Genomic DNA, 20,316 nt, shown 5'->3' on the forward strand with positions numbered 1-20,316 from the left:
GTACAAAAATCTAACCATATGTGCAGAACATTATGAATGATGTAAGGAAAAAAAAAACATGAGTAATGACAATAATTTAGTAATTTTTACAGTAAAAAAAGCATAAGAACTGTTCACAATAACTGCAAACAAAATGGTAAGAAAAACCATATTGTTACAGTGGCCACTGAAGATGATTTAAAATAAAGTGAAATGCACTTGGTCTTAATAAGACTTTTATAACAGTCACAAATTTGTAATTCTCATCAGTAGAATCCTCCAGCCTATTCAGTATGACGCTGCCTTCTATCTCTCAGTGTACCTGGTTCAGGTTTGTTAAGTCACCAAGCCATTTTTTAGGTTCATCTGTCACAGACTCCAATGCAGTCTCCTTTTATTTGGAGGCTCCATTTTACAAGTGCTAGAGATATCTGGTTTCTTCCAATCTGAGCTGCTGAATCCACAACTGAAGAGCTGGAAATATTGTATCAGTCCATGTGCTGACACTAGACGTCAGAAACACTCCTCAATGTAACAGGTGGCATTTCAGTTGCTTCAGATGAAAAAGATGTTGCCATGTCACTGATGTTATAATGAGCCCATGTCACTGAACTATATATCACTGGCACAATTTGTCCTGTTAGGCTTGTAATCATTCAGGGTACCACCATGAACAAAGTTAACTTTGCCATATCACAGTACCATTTATGGTATAACTGGGTCCTGGATTGGGAGGTTTTGTCTGCCATGTGTATCAAAATCTCATTCTAATTTATCAACAACATAGGAAAATACAGATTGCTACTTACAATAAAGAAGACACATCAAGTTGCAAACTGGAACAATTATTATGAGTTGCAGTGGCTACCTGGCAGAAGGCCTTCACCAGTTATCTGAATCCTCCACCTATAATCTCTTCCAGAGTGATCGCATGCCAGAAGTCCAACACAAATCTCTGTTTAAAGCCTTAGGCCCTTCCCAAAACATCTCCCCTGAATCCATTTCTTTCCTCACACCTTCTACATGCTTCCTAAAATCCACAAACCCAACAATCCTTGACGTCCCATTGTAGCTGGTTATTGTGCCCCCACTGAAGAATTTCTGCCCTCACTGACCGACACCTCCAACCAAGTGCCCATAATCTAGCCTCCCACACACCAACATCTGTCATGCCCTAGTCTTACCACTATTGATCACTACCTTTCCAAACCCTCTATCTCATTCCTCATACAACTTACTAACTTTATCCTTACTCACTACTACTTCTCATTTGAAGGGAAGGTAAATAAACAAATCTGTGACACAGCCATGGGCACCCACATGACACTCTCCTACCTTTTAATGGGCTATCTACAGGAGACCTTCCTAATCTCCCAAAACACCTAACCCCAAGCCTGGTTCAAGTCCACTGATGGTATATTCATGACCTGGACCCAGAGCCAAAACACCCTACTTTCGTTCCTTCACAATTTTAGTGTCCTGTGGCCGGCAAGAAAGAACTAACAGTCAAGTCTCGACACACTTTATTGCAACTAAAATGCCTTCTTGGCATGCACTAATTTCCAAATGCAAGAACAACAAGAAGTACAATAATTCTTGTCGTGGCAAAAACCAGATAAGAGTACAAGACAATGAAAAGAAAATAATAATCAAAATACAATTACAAAGGTACAACATTCTACCGAATGCTACGGCGAGTGTCCGAGTTTTCACGAAATAGTTCCGTGTTTATGAAGAACGTCTGTTGTCGTTTACATCCACAGACGATGTTTCGATCTGAGCTCTCGAAGGGAGGTTAGCAGCCCACCTCGCTCGTCTATTGTGCGAGTCCCCTAACTGATAAGGGGTCACTACGACAACAACCTCAACACCTTGTCTCCCATCCACTTCATGTGGTTCTCCTCAATACAGCATGCCACCTTCCTGGATATCGACATCATCCTCTCTGATGGCTCCATCTGCACCTCTGTCCACGTTAAAGCCACCAACCACCAACAGTACCTGTCATCTCTTTCACACCAAAAACTCCCTCACATGTGGCCTGGCTACATATCTGCAGTGACAAAAACTCCCTTGCTCAGTATGCTGAGGGTCTCGAAAAAGGCCTTCATAGATAGGATATATTCCCCAGACTTAATCCGCAAACAGATCTCGCACGCCATTTCTCCTCACACCCCCAATCATCCCACGACCCCCGAGAACCAAACACAAAAGAATGTCCCCTTCATCACCCGGCACCAACCCGGACTGGAACAACTGAACAACATCCAATGCCAGGGCTTTGATCACCTATCACTGTGCCCTCAAATGAGGGGCGTCCTACCTGGGATACTTCCCACCCCTCCTAAAGTAGTGTTATGTCACCCATCCAACATCCACAACATCCTAGTCCATCCCTAAACCACTCCCAATCTGAACCCATTGCCACAAGGATCATATTCCTGTGGAAGACTCAGGTGCAAGACCTGCCCAATCCACCCATCCAGCACTTCCTATTCCAGTCCCGTCACAGGCCTATCCTACCCCATAAGGGGCCGGGCCACCTGTGAAAGCAGCTATGCTCAATCATTTCACAGCTTTTTATATTGGTATGACTGCCAACCAGCTGTCCACCAGCCCATCTTCCTCCACTCCTCTCTTTTTTTGGTTCCTTTCTTCCCGACCTCCCTGCTCCTTACATTCCTCACACTGCACCTGTTGGCAGTCTAGTCCCTGCACACTCCACCAGACTACTATCCCTTCCCCTCCCCCTTCCTCAGTCCCACCAGATTGCTGCTTACATCCCATATCATGTTGCATTCTGCCCTGAGATGATGGAATTGGTGGTCAGGTGCACTTACTTTTGTGTGTGTGTGTGTGTGTGTGTGTGTGTGTGTGTGTGTGTGTCTGTTTAATGGAATGTGTGTCCCTCTCTTTTACTGATGAAGTCTGTGGCCAAAAGCTATACATGAGTGCCTTAATTCTGCTTGCCTGCAATTTGATTTTTCTTTCTGGTACACAGCAATCTGTCTTTTCCTACATTGTTGGTATTCCTATTTGGAGTTTTCATAGTCTGATTCTGAATTACGACAGCCACCCAAAGTGTTACTCTCGATTTCATTTACCCTACACAGAAGCAAAGTCCCCATTTCAAAGCCTTCTCCTTCAGTTCTCAAGCTGTCAGTTGCTGTAGATGCTGTCATTACAGTAGCCTGTTAATGCAGTCAATCATTTCACTGTAATGGTACTCAACCAGGTCAGTTTTTAGAGCAGGTAGGATCAAGTGATATACATTATTTAGTATTTCCCACAGATACAGAATACCAAGTTGCTCACACTATGTAACTGTTCAGTGCCAATTTCTTGTGCTCCTGGAATAATACTGTCTTGTGATTGTGTGCAGTTTGAAATCTATTGCATATATAATGAAGAGCCAAAGAAACTGGTACACCTGCCTAATATCATGTAGGACCCCCGCAAGCACAAAGAAGAGCCCCAACATGACATGGCATGGACTCAACTAATGTTTGAAGTAGTGCTGGAGGAAATTAACACCACGAATCCTGCAGGGCTGTCCATAAATCCGTTAAGAGTGCGAGGAGGTGGTTCTGAACAGCACATTTTAGGACATACCAGATGTGTTCAATAATGTTCGTGTCTGGGGAGTTTGGTGGCCAGCAAAGGTGTTTAAGCTCAGAAGAGTGATCCTGGAGCCACTCTGTAGCAATTCTGGACATGTAGGGCATTGAATTGTCCTCCTGGAAGTGCCCTAGTCCGTCGGAATGCACAATGGACACGAATGGAGGCAGGTGATCAGACAGGATATGTGTCACCTATCAGAGTCATATCTAGAAGTATCAGGGGTCCCATATTACTCCAATTGCACACACCCCACACCATTACAGAGCCTCCACCACCTTGAAGAGTCCTCTGCTGACATGCAGAGTAAATGGATTCATAAGGTTGCCTCCATACCCGTACACGTCCATGTCCATGTCCACCCGCTCAATACAATTTGAAACAAGATTCGGCCAACCAGGTAACATTTCCAGTCATCATGTGTCCAATGTCAGTGTTGATGGACCCAGGCAAGGTGTAAAGCTTTGCGTCATGCAGTCGTCAAGGGTACACAAACGGGCCTTCGGCTCCGAAAGCCCATATCGATGATGTTTCATTGAATGGTTCGCACACTGACACTTGCTGATGGCTCAGCAGTGAAATCTGCAGCAATTTGCAGAAGAGTTGCACTTCTGTCACATTGAGGTTCCATTCTTGCAGAACCTTTTCCGGCCTTAGTGATGTCAGAGATTTTATGTGTTACCAGATTCCTGTTATTCAAAGTACGCTCGTGAAATGGTCATACGGGAAAATCCTCACCTCAACATTACCTCGGAGACACTGTGTCCCATCACTTGTGCGCCAGCCGTGTTCAAATTCACTTAACTCTTGGTAACCTACCATTGTACCAACAGTACTGATCTAACAATTGTGCCAGACAGTTGTTGTCTTATACAGGCAATGCCGACCACAGTGCCGTATTCTACCTGTTTACGTATCTCTGTATTTGAATATGCATGTCTACACCAGTTTCTTTGGCACTTCAGCGTGTGTGTGTGTTTTTCATAAACAGTCTGAGCTCTTTCTTGTCACAGGTAGATCTGGTAAGTGGGACAGTCTTCTTTCCTTTCATGTGAGCATTGTTTTCTCCTTTTAAGGCATGGAACGTGCTTCAGTTTTCACCATGCTTACTAGAGTCCTTCCTTTGACGACTGCTGTCTTCGCAGTGGGTCAAACCTGTTGTTCTTTCACGCTTGATTAGTGGCATCATCTATGCAAAGTATTTAAAGCATGTCTTTCACATTCAGTGCCCTGAGGCTAATGTACAATTTTTGATAACTTAATAAGAAATGTGTACTCTGGGGTTTGCGTTCATTATGTAGTGTACAGTGTCTATCTCTAGCACCAGTTTTGAAGTGTAGTTTGTCCTCCTTTTAGAAGCCTTCCTTTTCAAGTTTCTCCATCAAAGACTTGATAGAGTCTAGTGCCTTCTTACTGGACAAGTCATGTCGCATGTCATACATAATTACTTGTGGCTGTTCACATTTAAATTGTGGAATTTTATTGGCTTTTTCTTGCAGCCCCTTGCAGGCTTTCTGAGATTTTGCTTGTATTATAACAACACTATTGGCTGTCCTTAGGATCTTAATTTTAAGCCTACCTGATCTAGGGTACATATCATCTCTTCGATACTTTCTAAATATCTTTAGCATCTGCATTCTCTGTTGATTTAACAGAGATGGTATTTTCTGCTGATACAACTTTTTCTGAATTTTAGCAGTGATGCTCAGTTTCTACCTGCAGAGAGAACAACCACAAAGAAAGGAACTTTTGCCCATATTCTCGAAAATTTTAGAAAAGGTGATGTAAAGGAAGCTCAACCATCTGAAACAATGCTGTCCAAGAGACAGTTCGGATTTTTGAAGGATTCTGATCTCAAGATGACTATTTACACACACAGTGAGAATATACTTAATTAATTACTTAATAAATTACAAGCCCCCCAACCTCCCGCCCATGAACCATGGACCTTGCCGTTAGTGGGGAGGCTTGCGTGCCTCAGCGATACATATAGCCATACCGTAGGTGCAACCACAACGGAGGGGTATCTGTTGAGAGGCCAGACAAACGCGTGGTTCCTGAAGAGGGGCAGCAGCCTTTTCAGTAGTTGCAGGGGCAACAGTCTGGATGATTGACTGATCTGGCCCTGTAACACTAACCAAAACGGCCTTGCTGTGCTGGTACTGCGAACGGTTGAAAGCAAGGGGAAACTACAGCCATAATTTTTCCCGAGGGCATGCAGCTTTACTGTATGATTAATGACGATGGCGTCCTCTTGGGTAAAATATTCCGGAGGTAAAATAGTCCCCCATTCGGATCTCCGGGCAGGGACTACTCAAGAGGACGTCATTATCAGGATAAAGAAAACTGGCGTTCTACGGATCGGAGCGTGGAATGTCAGATCCCTTAATCGAGCAAGGTAGGTTAGAAAATTTCAAAAGGGAAATGGATAGGTTGAAGTTAGATATAGTGGGAATTAGTGAAGTTCGGTGGCAGGAGGAAAAGACTTTTGGTCAGGCGAATACAGGGTTATAAATACAAAGTCAAATAGGGGTAATGCAGGAGTAGGTTTAATAATGACTAAAAAAATAGCAATGTGGGTAAACTACTACAAACAGCATAGTGAACGCATTATTGTGGTCAAGATAGACACGAAGCCCACACCCACTACAGTAGTACAAGTTTATATGCCAACTAGCTCTGCAGATGACGAAGAAATTGAAGAAATGTATGATGAAATAAAAGAAATTATTCAGATAGTGAAGGGAGACGAAAATTTAATAGTCATGGGTGACTGGAATTCGGTAGCAGGAAAAGGGAGAGAAGGAAACATAGTAGGTGAATATGGATTTGGGGTAAGAAATGAAAGAGGAAGCCGCCTGGTAGAATTTTGCACAGAGCATAACTTAATCATAGCTAACACTTGGTTCAAGAATCATGAAAGAAGGTTGTATACATGGAAGAACCCTGGAGATACTAAAAGGTTTCAGATAGATTTTATAATGGTAAGACAGAGATTTAGGAACCAGGTTTTAAATTGTAAGACATTTCCAGGGGCAGATGTGGACTCTGACCACAATCTATTGGTTATGAACTGTAGATTAAAACTGAAGAAACTGCAAAAAGGTGGGAATTTAAGGAGATGGGACCTGGATAAACTGAAAGAACTAGAGGTTGTACAGAGTTTCAGGGAGAGCGTAAGGGAACAAATGGCAGGAATGGGGGAAAGAAATACAGTAGAAGAAGAATGGGTAGCTTTGAGGGATGAAGTAGTGAAGGCAGCAGAGGATCAAGTAGGTAAAAAGACGAGGGCCAGTAGAAATCCTTGGGTAACAGAAGAAATATTGAATTTAATTGATGAAAGGAGAAAATATGAAAATGCACTAAATGAAGCAGGCAAAAAGGAATACAAACGTCTCAAAAATGAGATCGACAGGAGGTGCAAAATGGCTAAGCAGGCATGGCTAGTGGATAAATGTAAGGATGTAGAGGCTTATCTCACTAGGGGTAAGATAGATACTGCCTACAGGAAAATTAAAGAGACCTTTGGAGAAAAGCGACCCAGCAGAAAGATGGAAGGAGTATATACAGGGTCTATACAAGGGCGATGTACTTGAGGACAATATTATGGAAATGGAAGTGGATGTAGATGAAGATGAAATGGGAGATATGATACTGCGTGAAGAGTTTGACAGAGCACTGAAAGACCCGAGTTGAAACAAGGCCCCGGGAGTAGACAACAATCCATTAGAACTACTGACGGCCTTGGGAGAGCCAGTCCTGACAAAACTCTACCATCTGGTGAGCAAGATGTATGAGACAGGCGAAATACCCTCAGACTTCAAGAAGAACATAATAATTCCAATATCAAAGAAAGCAGATGTTGACAGATGTGAAAATCACCGAACTATCAGTTTAATAACTCACAGCTGCAAAATACTAACGCGAATTCTTTACAGACAAACGGAAAAACTAGTAGAAGCCGACCTTGGAGAAGATCAGTTTGGGTTCCATAGAAATATTTGAACACGTGAGGCAATACTGACCCTACAACTTATCTTAGAAGCTAGATTAAGGAAAGGGAAACCTACATTTCTAGCATTTGTAGACTTAGAGAAAGCTTTTGACAATGTTGACTGGAATACTCTCTTTCAAATTCTAAAGGTGGTAGGGGTAAAATACAGGGAGCAAAAGGCTATTTACAATTTGTATAGAAACCAAATGGCAGTTATAAGAGTTGAGGGGCATGAAAGGGAAGCAGTGGTTGGGAAGGGAGTGAGACAGGGTTGTAGCCTCTCCCCGATGTTATTCAATCTGTATATTGAGCACGCCGTGAAGGAAACAAAGGAAAAATTTGTAGTAGGTATTAAAATCCATGGAGAAGAAATAAAAACTTTGAGGTTCGCTGATGACATTTTAATTCTGTCAGAGACAGCAAAGGACTTGGAAGAGCAGTTGAACGGAATGGACAGTGTCTTGAACGGAGGATATAAGATGAACATCAACAAAAGCAAAACGAGGATAATGGAATGTTGTTGAATTAAGTACGGTGATGCTGAGGGTATTAGATTAAGAAATGAGACACTTAAAGTAGTAAAGGACTTTTTCTATTTGGGGAGCAAAATAACTGATGATGGTCGAAGTAGAGAGGATATAAAATGTAGACTGACAATGGCAAGGAAAGCGTTTCTGAAGAAGAGAACTTTGTTAACATCGAATATAGATTTAAGTGTCAGGAAGTCGTTTCTGAAAGTATTTGTATGGAGTGTAGCCATGTCTGGAACTGAAACCTCGACGATAACTAGTTTGGACAAGAAGAGAATAGAAGCTTTCGAAATGTGGTGCTACAGAAGAATGCTGAAGATCAGATGGGTAGATCACATAACTAATGAGGAGGTATTGAATAGGATTGGGGAGAAGAGAAGTTTGTGGCACAACTTGACTAGGAGAAGGGATCGGTTGGTAGGACATGTTCTGAGGCATCAAGGGATCACGAATTTAGTATTGGAGGGCAGTGTGGAGGGTAAAAATCGTAGAGGGAGACCAAGAGATGAATACACCAAGCAGATTCAGAAGGATGTATGTTGCAGTAGGTACTGGGAGATGAAGAAGCTTGCACAGGATAGAGTAGCATGGAGAGCTGCATCCAACCAGTCTCAGGACTGAAGACCACAACAACAACAACAAATTACAAGCTGCAGATATTTGTCAAAACCACCTGACTGCATTTACCACAACTTCCTTTTCAACACATTAGAATATTATGGTGTCACTGGCATTGCTGCATAATGGATCAAGTCATATCTCATAAACAGGAAACAATGAATGTCAGTAAGAGAGACCAGTGAATTGAGCTGCCTGCCATCATGAGACTAAGAACTGATTACACGTTAGGTCTCACAACAGTTTGCCTTTGGGCCATTGCTTTTTCTTCTGTGCATTAATGACTTCTGTATTCCATAAAATATCAACGTTGAGCATAGTTTTAGAAATGGCTGCTGATCACATTTCCTTGGACATTAATAAATGGTTTGTAGCCACTTCACTGTCATCGAACTTTGAAAAGACTCCCATATGCAGTTCAAAGCATGAAAGAAGTTTCCAACCAGCATATGCATGAAATATTGAGAAGTACAGATACACTATAAAAGACTGATAGTGTTAGATTCCTGGGGTTACAATTTGGTAGTAAATTAAACTGGAAGGAGCACTTCACAGAAATGCTGTAACATATGAACAAATTCTTTTCCACAATGCAAATGTTACAAGACGTGTGACATAAAAATAAAAAAGTTGTCATACTTTGCTTACTTTCATGCCATAATGTCATACAATATCATATTTTGACGTAACACTCCAAGCCAAACAAAAGTTTTCCAAGTTCAAAATTGTGTAATATGCATTATTTGTATGAATTCATGAATATAATGTGGAAGCCTGCATCTCAGTATATTTATTGCTCAATGAAGTTTGTTGTAAATAATATATCCCCCATTCCAACAAAAAATTCAGTTCAGAAACCAGTATTAGGAACAAGAACAATCTATATAAGACTTAACACCTTACTTTAGTTCAAAAATGGATCAAAATGCTGGCATGAGGATCTCCTCCAATCAGATTCTCTGAACATAAGAGTTCCCCTAATCTAATAGTGGTTACATCTTGAAATTAAGAGAGGGTAAATAATAATCTGCCAATGAGCTTTTTTTATGGGGAAAAAATGCTGAAACACAGTGGAATGAATGTTCTCAAAGCTACTAGTTTCAACCAATTAACTAGAGAATTTATTTAAATCGCCAACTTCTGTAAGATGATTTTCCATATTGCCTGATAATTTTAGTTGTTGATAACACATATAAGCTACAAACCTTTCGGACCACATAACGTTCAAGAGGTACGTTCCAGGAACAGCAGGTATGTATGTTGCTCTGTAGGTGCTATTACCCAAGTTCTGGAGCTGCACTTTAACATCAGCCTTCATACCCGTAAGAGTCACTTCTGGCAATCCTGCAGAAATGAAGTGAAAATAGAACGACTGTGGTGTTACATTCTTCATTATTGTTCATTATTCATATTACATTTTTCACAGTGAACGCAATTGATGGCAGTGTACCTATACCTTTCACTAATCCATATTACTACGACATTTTGCCTAATGTGGTTGTAGTCTGGAAATGTGAAACACGCTACGCGAATGTTTTATATGTAAAACTGATTTTGAATGGAGGATATTTAAACGTGTCTTTCCATTAAAGACAAAATGATAAAGACATGATGCAATAGGGAAACTATCTTCTCTATGTGTGTTTTGATCTCTGGGCTTGTCCAAATAGTGTTAGTTATCATAAACAGAAGTCAAAATTCTGGCTTGTGCTGACATCTGGTGAGTTTTCATACGGGGGAGGGAGGAAAAGATCAGTGTTTCACATCCAGTCGACAACGAGGTCATTAGAGAAGGAGCATTAGCTCGAATTGGGAAAGGAAATTGGCTGTGCCATTTCAAAAGGGGCCCTCCCAGCATTTGCCTCAAGCGATCCAAGAAAATCATGGAACGTCTAAATCAAGATGGCCAGATGTGGGTTTGAACTGTTGGCCTCCTCAATGCAAGTCTTGTGTGAGTGTGCTACACACTGTGCCACTTCGCTCAGTAGTTTTCATACAATTTTAAGAAAGAATTTTGATGCTACACTGTAATGGTAGTTACTACCGGTACTAACAGTGTGGCGTGAAAACAGGGATGGTGACATTGACTGGTATTTTTACTTGATCAAAGTGAAAGGGTATCCTGCAAAATCAAAATAGGCTTTTCAATATCCAACCCTGCCCTCAGCCATGAGGCCAGTTGCTCATGACGTTTCTCCACTTCCTAAGCCACCAAGTGATTGGACCATTAATGAACTACATCTAGAAATGTTAACAAGTTACATAAAACTGCAACCAGTCACTTTTTTGAATAATTGTGTTTTATTCCATGAACTGGTTTTCGCGAACCTTTTCAGGTTCATCTTCAGATAGTTTCTGGAGGTTATATCATTATTTCTAGCATAATGCTGGCTCTGTGACAAGAAGATGGAACACGCTTTAAAGTATCACCATGACTATTGTTTACATGTTGATAAGGGTGTAAATTTAGTTTTTTACTTACTACAACAGTATGGGCTGGTTCAAAGGGCTCTGAGCACTATGGGACTTAACTGCTACGGTCATCAGTCCCCTAGAACTTAGAACTACTTAAACCTAACTAACGTAAGGACGGCACACAACACCCAGCCATCACGAGGCAGAGTAAATCCCTGACCCCGCCGGGAATCGAACCCGGGAACCCGAGCGTGGGAAGCGAGAACACTACCGCACGACCACGAGATGCGGGCAGTCGGCAGTATGGGCTGTTTTTCTGTTAGTGTCCATCTGTCTGCTTCCATTTTGATGGCCAGTTGCTGTATCACTTCACATACTTTTACACAATCTATATTAATTTACACACTGACAGCGAAACTTTGCCAGCATTAGCATGTTCTGTACAACTGTTGCTTGTAACAAAGATCTTGACAGAAAGATATGGCATAGGCCAACTAGCCCATAAATCAGAATGTCCAATATGTCCCACTGTGAACTCCATCAATAATCCAAGCTATAAAATAACCAGGAAACTTAATGATATTATTCACAAGGCATATGTATTTGGAAATAACTTCTCCATCAAAAACAGTAATGAGCTCATTAATAGCATAAAAGATATCCCCATCCCAGCCACAGCTAGATTTGCATCTCTTGACACAGTCAACACATATACAAACATACCTGTCACAGAAAAAATCAGTGTAGTAAGAAATAACTTACTCAAACATGGGTAGAGCTGAAATCTATGAACTCATAGAGATCCTGAAGCTTATATTATCACACAACTTCTTAGTGTTCAACAACAAGTTTTACACTCAGGAAGATGGACTGGCAATGGGTAGTAGCCTTGCAGGCTCAGTAGCGGAAATATATATTAATAATCTCAAAAACAAGTTTTTTAGGTCCCAAACTGAACTAAAAGATAAGTTGCTTTGGCTCTGAGCACTATGGGACTTAACATCTGAGGTCACCAGTCCCGTAGAACTTAGAACTACGTAAACCTAACTAACCTAAGGACATCACACACATCCATGCCCGAGGCAGGATTCGAACCTGCAACCGTAGCGGTCGCGCAGTTCCAGACTGTAGCGCCTAGAACCGCTCGGCCACCCCGGCCGGTGAACTAAAAGATAAGTTGCTTTACTACAAATGCTATGTTGATGACACTCTCATTCTGTTCAATGGAACAACTCAAAACTTAATAAATTACACAACAAAATTCAATTCACAGTAGAACATGAAACACCAGAAGGCATTAACTATCTTCATTTAACAATCTCAAATTAAAATCAAAAGCATAGATTTCAAATTCTCAGAAAGCCAAAAACCACCAATATTACCACACACAAGTGCTCTTGCCATCCAGGCATACATAAAAAAACCATTCTTCAGAACAATAGTTAATCCCATGCTTCAAATCACAATGGACACAAGTGAAAGACAAAAAGAAACAGAAATTATTAAATCTACTGCCTTGAATGATGGGTAAAACCCTGCAATTACAGATAAACTAATCCATAGAGTAAAATTAAATCAACCAACTGCAATAAAATCATACCTACACCAAAACTACTATGCAACACTATCAAAAGTCAGGTGCATACAAGTTCACTTGCAACTCATGTGCAAGCTTCACAACAAGATTTAAAGAACACATAGATGCACTATGTCTTAACAACCTGAATTAAGCCAGCTTTGCCTCACATCTTGCCCAACACAATCATTCTGCAAACAACATATAACAAATCTCCAAATGATCCATTTTGCAAACAAAGGCATGATATTTGACCTTCTTGAAGAAATTGAAATATTTATCTACACAAATACAGCATCTGACTACTTACTCAATGACCAAACTGAACTGAGAAACAAATTCTTCCATCAGAACTTAGAAGATTTACTTGTTCAGAACAAGTAACCACTCAACCAACCCTACACTGCCTCTCCATCACCACCCCTCCCTAAATAACCCCTCCCCAAATTCCCCTTCCAACGTCTCTCCTTACATCCTAACTACACTGGTGTCAATGTAAATATCCTACCACAGAATAAAACCTGTACTATATTTCTAAATGGTAAAGCCCTGAACTGTTAAAATAAATCAGTACTTTTATACATATTACTTCTAGCTGGAACAAACAGAATCGGCTTTTACAAATATTCCAGATCACGGTAATGTAAGAACAAAAATAAGTAAATAGTTCACCTGAACTTTTGTTCTTGGTTTTTTAATATAATGTGTACAGTCATACAAACAGCTATAGTCCATTATAAATACTATAACTTTTCTACATATTACCTTTAGCTAAAATAAACAGAAAATACTCTTACTAATACTACATATAATATTAACGTAAGAACAATGCCAGAGAAGGAAAGTTGCTACTCACCATATAGCGGAGATACTGAGTCGCAATAGGCACAACAAAAAGATTCACACAATTACAGCTTTTGGCCAGTAAGGCCTTTTTCAGCAGTAGACACACATACACAAACGCGTACACACACACACTCACGCAAATGCAGCTTGCACACACTTCTGCAGTCTCAGAGAACTGAGACAACACTGCCCTCTGCTGTATGGTAAGTAGCAACTTTCCTTCTCTGTTATTGTTACATTCCATCCTGAATTTTCCATTGTTTAATGTAAGAACAGAAATAAGTCAACAGTTCATTTGAAGCTTTGTTATTATTTAAAATTTAAATATAAAGGTCAAGCTCATACAAACAGCTGTATCTCACTGCAAATAGAATAACACTGTATTATTGACTCCTTGGCATTAAAGTTAATGCCAATCTTCATTAAAATATTTGCTATAAACTGACTGTATTATATGTTAATATACAAATAGGAATAACACATCAGATAACTTGAAGGTTGTTCTTATAGTAATTCATTAATTAATTTATTTTATTTTTGTGCTCTCATGTTATCACCAGTCTGATTAAAATATTTGCCTTATATCAACTTTAATACAAGTAAATAAGAACAAATTACATCTCTGTGCAAAGTAGGCCTATGCCATATTTTTTTTGTCAAAATCTTTGTTACAAGTAACAGTTGTACAGCACACGCTTGATGCTGGCAAAGTTTCACTGTCAGTGTGTCAATTAATATAGATTGTGTAAAAGTGTGTGCAGACACATGGACACTAACAGAAAAAAGCCGGCCCCACTGTCGTAGTAAGTAAAAAAAACTAACTTTACATCCATATTAACAGACAAACAATAGTCTTGGTAATACTTTTAAGACGTGTTCCATCTTCTTGTCACAGAGACAGCATCCAGCAATGCGCTAGAAATAATGATGTAACCTCCAGAACCATGACAAGTCCACTCACCGCGGTGATCAATCCATACAACAGACAACTTGCGTAAATGTCCTGAGAATCAATACTAATGAGGACAGGTAGCAACTCACTACAAAGATGATAACTGAGCCACAGAAAGGCATGTAGAAAGGACAATCACACTCTAACAACTAAATTTTCAGCCATAGCCTTTGTCAGGAAACGAGAGTACACAAACCTCCACACAACCACTCAGAGACAAATCATGCACACATGCCCTCTGTCTCCAGCCGCTGCATCAACAATCTCTAAGAATCAGATCGAAACCAACCACTCCTCACACCTCCATGTCTCTTTTTGACAGCTGCTAGGCTAGCCGCAAGAAGTGGTGGCAACAATGGCCGCTAGACTAGTGGCAAGAAGCTACGGCAGCACTGACTGCAAGCTGAGGGGATTGGTATGGAGGGGAGAAGCAGTAGGAATGAGGGAGTAGGGAAGCGGTGCACGTTCTCAGCTCCACCCAGCCAGCGATGATGCATGACATGTCAGTAAACAAACCATTTCATCTACTGAGACAAAAACAAGATTTTTTCCAGTGTTTTTTTTCTTTTTTTATCAAATTTCCCTGACATGTTTGAAATTCCCAGATTTCCAAAACTTGTGGCAACCCTGCACACACACACACACACACACACACACACACACACACACACACACACAAACACACACACAGAGAATTGGGTCTGCACCATGCAGGCCAACAGCCACGCGACCACATACGCACAGGTGTGATATGGGGTTTCAATGCTTCTGCTTTTCGGTGAGTGATCTCCTTTAATCCAAAAGTATTTACATTCTACAAGTTAGTTAGTTAGTTACACTTTCCATAGACCATCTGAACGATTCTTTTATCGAAATCATGTGGAACAAGTCAGTTTACATGATACGTATACATGATTAGTGTTAACATTAATGAACACAGTATTATTTTTAGGTCTACTCATGGACCTACACTTCATTTTTTTAGTTATCTACCATTTTTTAAGAAGAAATGATTTTAAATTACATTTAAAACTTGCTTTGTTATATGTCATACATTTTAAGTTATTGGGCGAATGACCAAAAATATTTGTTGCTGAGCCACACACAGCTTTAACAATGAAGGTCATTTTCCCTGTACTGTTGTAGATATGTACATCACTGTTCTTCTCAAATTGTGATGGATTATTTATGCTGTATTTCACTGCCAAATATATGTATTGTGACAGCGCAGTTAAAATGCCTAGCTCCCTTAAGAGGTACCTATATGATATCTGTGGGTGAACACCAAAAATTATTCTTCTGCTCACTTTTTTGTAATCAATAGCTTCTTTTTAATTGATAAGTTACACCAGGAAATTATTCCGTACAACTTTATTGAGCAGGAATATGCAAAATAAATCAAGAGATTCATACATCTCTATGAAAATCAAAGTAGTGGAATTTAATTCTTTGCGAAGCACAACAATAAGCTTCTTTCAGTTCACATTTTCATCAATACGTACACCCAAAAATTTGGAGTACTGTACACTACTTCCTGACTCCTGTTCATAAGCTATATCAATTGTGGGTATGACTGACTGTTGTTCAGAACTGAATGCAGAGTGTTCTTTTTTTTTTTCCTCCAAAATTTATGGGCAGTCCATTTTCAGAGAACCACAAAATAATGCTTTGAAAACTGCTATTGAAAAATCTCTTGATAGATTTCTATACTACAACACTAATATCACAGCAAAAAGTACCAATTTTGCTTGTTGATTATTAAGTGGAAGGTCATTCGCATCTACTCACATGTACTCACCTCACTTTTACATTCCCAGAATTAATGTCTTCCCTACATTTATGACATTTTTATCAGTCCCATCAAATTTCCTATGCCCACAATGTAAATTTCCATCTGATTTTGTGTCAATACATTTTTAATTTTCCCGTGATTTATACATTATAAAAAAAGTTTGTGGAGAAAAAATGATGCTGGCATGATGTTGGCCATCCAGTAGTTGGAGTTGGTTGGTTGGTTTAGAGGTGGGAGAAGGGACCAAACTATGAGGTCATTGATTGAGGTCATCAGTCCCTTGGTCCTAAAAAAACAATTCCACGAGTGTGAGAATAAAATGGACAAAACATATAAAACAAAATGGAAAGAAAGGAAAAGCCACAAGAACGAAGGAAAGGCAACGAACACTAAAAGGAACACAAGAGGACAAGAAAACAACAGACACACACTAGAAACAGAAGAGAGTAAAACAAGAAAGCAGATTACAGTGGCTGGCGGACCACAAGAACAAAAAGGGAAAGCCAGCCACTCTGCAATACATTAAAACCTCCACCCTAAAAGCACTAGGGCGGCGGACACAGAGGGACAAAGGACATGCGCTAAAATCTAGATAGGAATATAAAACCCACTCTCACGGATAAAATGTAAGACTAAAGCTTCTGTGGAGGCACTGTTGCCCAACACCGAAGGCAAAGTGCTGGGAAAGTTAAAAGTCTGCCGCAGAGCGGCTAAAAGTGAGCGGTCCAGCAAGAGGTGGCCGACTGTCATATGGGAGCCACAGCAACACTGAGGCGGGTCCTCACAACAGAGTAGGTAACTGTGCGTTAGCCACGTATGACCACTGTGGAGCCGGCAGAGGACAACCGATTCCCTGCAAGAGGCCTACATGGAAGACTTCCACACATTCATAGTCTCCTTAATGACACGCAGTTTGTTGTGCGTGCTGTTATGCCATTCCATCTGCCACAGCTAGAAAGCCTTGTGGTGTAAGACAGAGCGCAAGTCAGTTTCGGGGTTGCCTATCTCCGGAAGCGGTTTCCGCGTTGCCTGTTTGGCCAGCCTGTCGGCAAGTTCGTTGCTGGGGATTCCGCTGTGTCCTGGGGTCCACACAAACACCACGGAATGGCGGGACTGTACCGGGGCACAGATGGACTCCCGAATGGACGCTACCAGAGGGTGGCGAGGGTAGCACTGGTCGATAGCTTGTAGGCTGCTTAATGAGTCAGTACACAGGAGAAATGACTCGCCAGGGCACGAGAGGAAGTACTCGAGAGCATGAGATATGGCCGCTAGCTCTGCAGTGACAACACTGCAGCCAACTGGCAAGGAGTGCTGCTCAATATGTCCTCCATGAACATATGCTAAGCCTACGTGACTATCAGCCATTGAGCCGTCGGTGTAAACCACTTCAGAGCCCTGGAACACATCAAGAATAGAGAGGAAGTGACAGCAGAGAGCGGCGGGGTTAACAGAGTCCTTAGGGCCGTGCAAAAGGTCCAGACGAAGTTGCAGCTGAGGTGTACACCATGGAGGCATACGTGAACGGACCACAAGTAGAGGTGATAAATAAAGGGACTCCAGTTTGGAGAGAAGGGACCGCACACGAACTACAATCGTTAGCTTGGCCGCAGATGCGGGAGATGGACTGCCGCGGGCTGGAAAAGGAGACGGTAATTCGGATGCTCAGGGGAACTATGAATGTGTGCTGCGTAACTGGCGAGCAGTTGTGCATGTCTAATCTGCAGTGGAGGGACTCCAGCCTCCACCAGTACACTGGTCACCGGACTCGTCCTTAAACCTCCTGTCGCTAATTGAACCCCACAGTGGTGCACAGGGTCGAGTAAATGCAATGCTGAAGGTGCTGCCGACCCACAAACCAAACTCCCACGGTCAATTCAGGATTGGACAAGGGCTCTGTAGAGCTGCAGCTGCGTAGAGCGATCTGCACCCCAATTGGTGTTGCTCAGGCAACGGAATGTACTGAGGTGCCCCCAGCACTTCTGCTTAAGTTGACAAAGATGAGGGAGCCAAGTCAATCGAGCATTGAAAACCAGTCCTAGAAATTGATTTGTCTCCAATACAGTCAGTGGATCATCATTAATGTAAAGTGCAGGTTCCGGATGAATGGCACGATGCCGGCAGAAGTGGACAACGCATGACTTTAGGGTTGAAGACTGGAAGCCGTGGGCTAGAGCCCATGACTGCGCCTTGTGGATGGCTCCCTGAAGGCGCCACTCGGCAACAACAGTACTGGAGCAGCAGTACAATATGCAGAAGTCGTCTGCATACAGAGAAGGTGAGACGGAGGGCCCAACAGCTGCTGCTAGACCATTAAGGGCCACTAAAAATAGAGACACACTCAACACAGAGCCCTGCGGGACTCCATTCTCCTGGATATGGATGGAAATATGGGAGTCACCAACCTGGACAATGAATACATGGAGCAACAGGAAGTTTTGGATAAAAATTGGAAGAGGTCCCCGGAGACCCCACTCACACAATGTGGCAATGATGTGATGTCGCCAAGTCGTGTCGTATGCTTTACGTAAGTCAAAAAAGACGGCAATCAGGTGTTGCCGCCTGGAAAAGGCTTGTTCGGATGGCAGACTCGATGGACACAAAATTATCAGTGGTACAGTGGCCCTGGTGGAAGACGCCCTCACATGGAGCCAGCAAGCCACGTGACTCCAGGACCCAACCCAACTGCCGACATACCATATATTCCAGCAGCTTACAAAGAACGTTGGTGAGGCTGATGGGCCGATAGCTATCCACATCAAGTGGGTTTTTACTGGGTTTGAACACTGGAATGATGATTGAAAGATGCCATCGCACCAGATCTGGTTGAAGATGATGAGAAGATGTCACCTGTAGTCAAATGAGAGGTGTTTAATCATCTGGCTGTGGATGCGATCAGGCCCAGGAGCTGTGTCGGGGCAATGTGCAAAGGCACCGAGAAGCTCCCACTCCGTAAATGGCGCGTTATAGGATTCACTGCAGCATGTAGTGAATGAGAGGATGTTCCCTTTGTAATGGTACTTTGACTACCGCACCTCCACCAATACAAAGATATAATTTACGATCGCGCATGCGGAAGAGCGCTGCGCCATCGACCGATTTTTGTAAATAATTTTGATTTTTCTTTTTTTTTGCGTAGGTTTTGTTTTTAACAGCTAATTGACTACTCTCTCTCTCTCTCTCTTGTCTTGATACGAAAGACGTGTATTTTTCCACGCTGTGTTGAATGTGCTTTTGGGTGGAAATTAAAATTATATTACAAAGCGAGGTTGTTTCAATAGTGATTCGAGGTGGTTATCGCCAAATTTGTGAATTGATCATGACAGTGACAACTTGAAGTTTTCAACAGACGGAGAAAAGTGAAAGACGGGTCATCCTACAAGGGAATTAAGAGGACAGCCATGAAGGCTATATTGTAATTAGTATTGTGTTTCTAACAAGATTATAAGGTAAATTTCCACTAGTTTCTGATGCTATTTCCGTACAGTCACTTTTTGTAGTGTTGCCGACCCGGTCTGCCATGCACGGTCAAATTACAGCACTATCTCAATCAATAATACGAAGTCCGCCTTATCCGTAACTGAAACCACCAAAATTCAAAACCCAATCAGATTTTCTATTTCATATTTTCACGGCAGAACCCCGAGTAAAGGAAACACTACAATTGGCGTCCTGGTGACAGGACTTACAATCTCCGGATTTGATACAAGTGCAATTATTATAAATTTTGGACATTTTATCTAATTTTAATCACTTAATAGCATCAGAAAACGAATTTGGACTAAGTCTCATTCATTTATATTGTAACGTTACTTGCATGAAATTTACAACAATATTGTTTTCCCTGTTATTAATTCGTGTTAATTTTCATTTTCATGCTGAGGAAATTAATTTCTTAAAAAAAAAAGGAAAAGGAAAACGTTCCATAAAATAATTTGCATGGAGGCGAAAGAAAAATTTTGGATTCAAAACTGTATATCTGACGCTACATTTGCA

General features: G+C 41.3%; 1 protein-coding gene across 2 annotated transcripts in view; it reads right to left on the reverse strand.

Annotated features, from left to right (window-relative positions):
• Positions 1-20,316, reverse strand: part of LOC126161294 (filamin-A) — a 917,852-nt gene that overhangs the window by 23,788 nt on the left and 873,748 nt on the right. The window contains exon 45 of one of the 2 annotated variants that reach the window (XM_049917033.1): positions 9,945-10,083. The exons of the other annotated variant lie outside the window; for it this stretch is intronic. Coding sequence (XP_049772990.1) covers positions 9,945-10,083 — 139 coding nt within the window. The remainder of the gene's footprint in view (positions 1-9,944; positions 10,084-20,316) is intronic. 2 annotated transcript variants of the gene reach the window in all.

Source organism: Schistocerca cancellata, chromosome 2, assembly GCF_023864275.1.
Source record: "Schistocerca cancellata isolate TAMUIC-IGC-003103 chromosome 2, iqSchCanc2.1, whole genome shotgun sequence".
NCBI classification, from domain to species: Eukaryota; Metazoa; Arthropoda; class Insecta; order Orthoptera; family Acrididae; genus Schistocerca; species Schistocerca cancellata.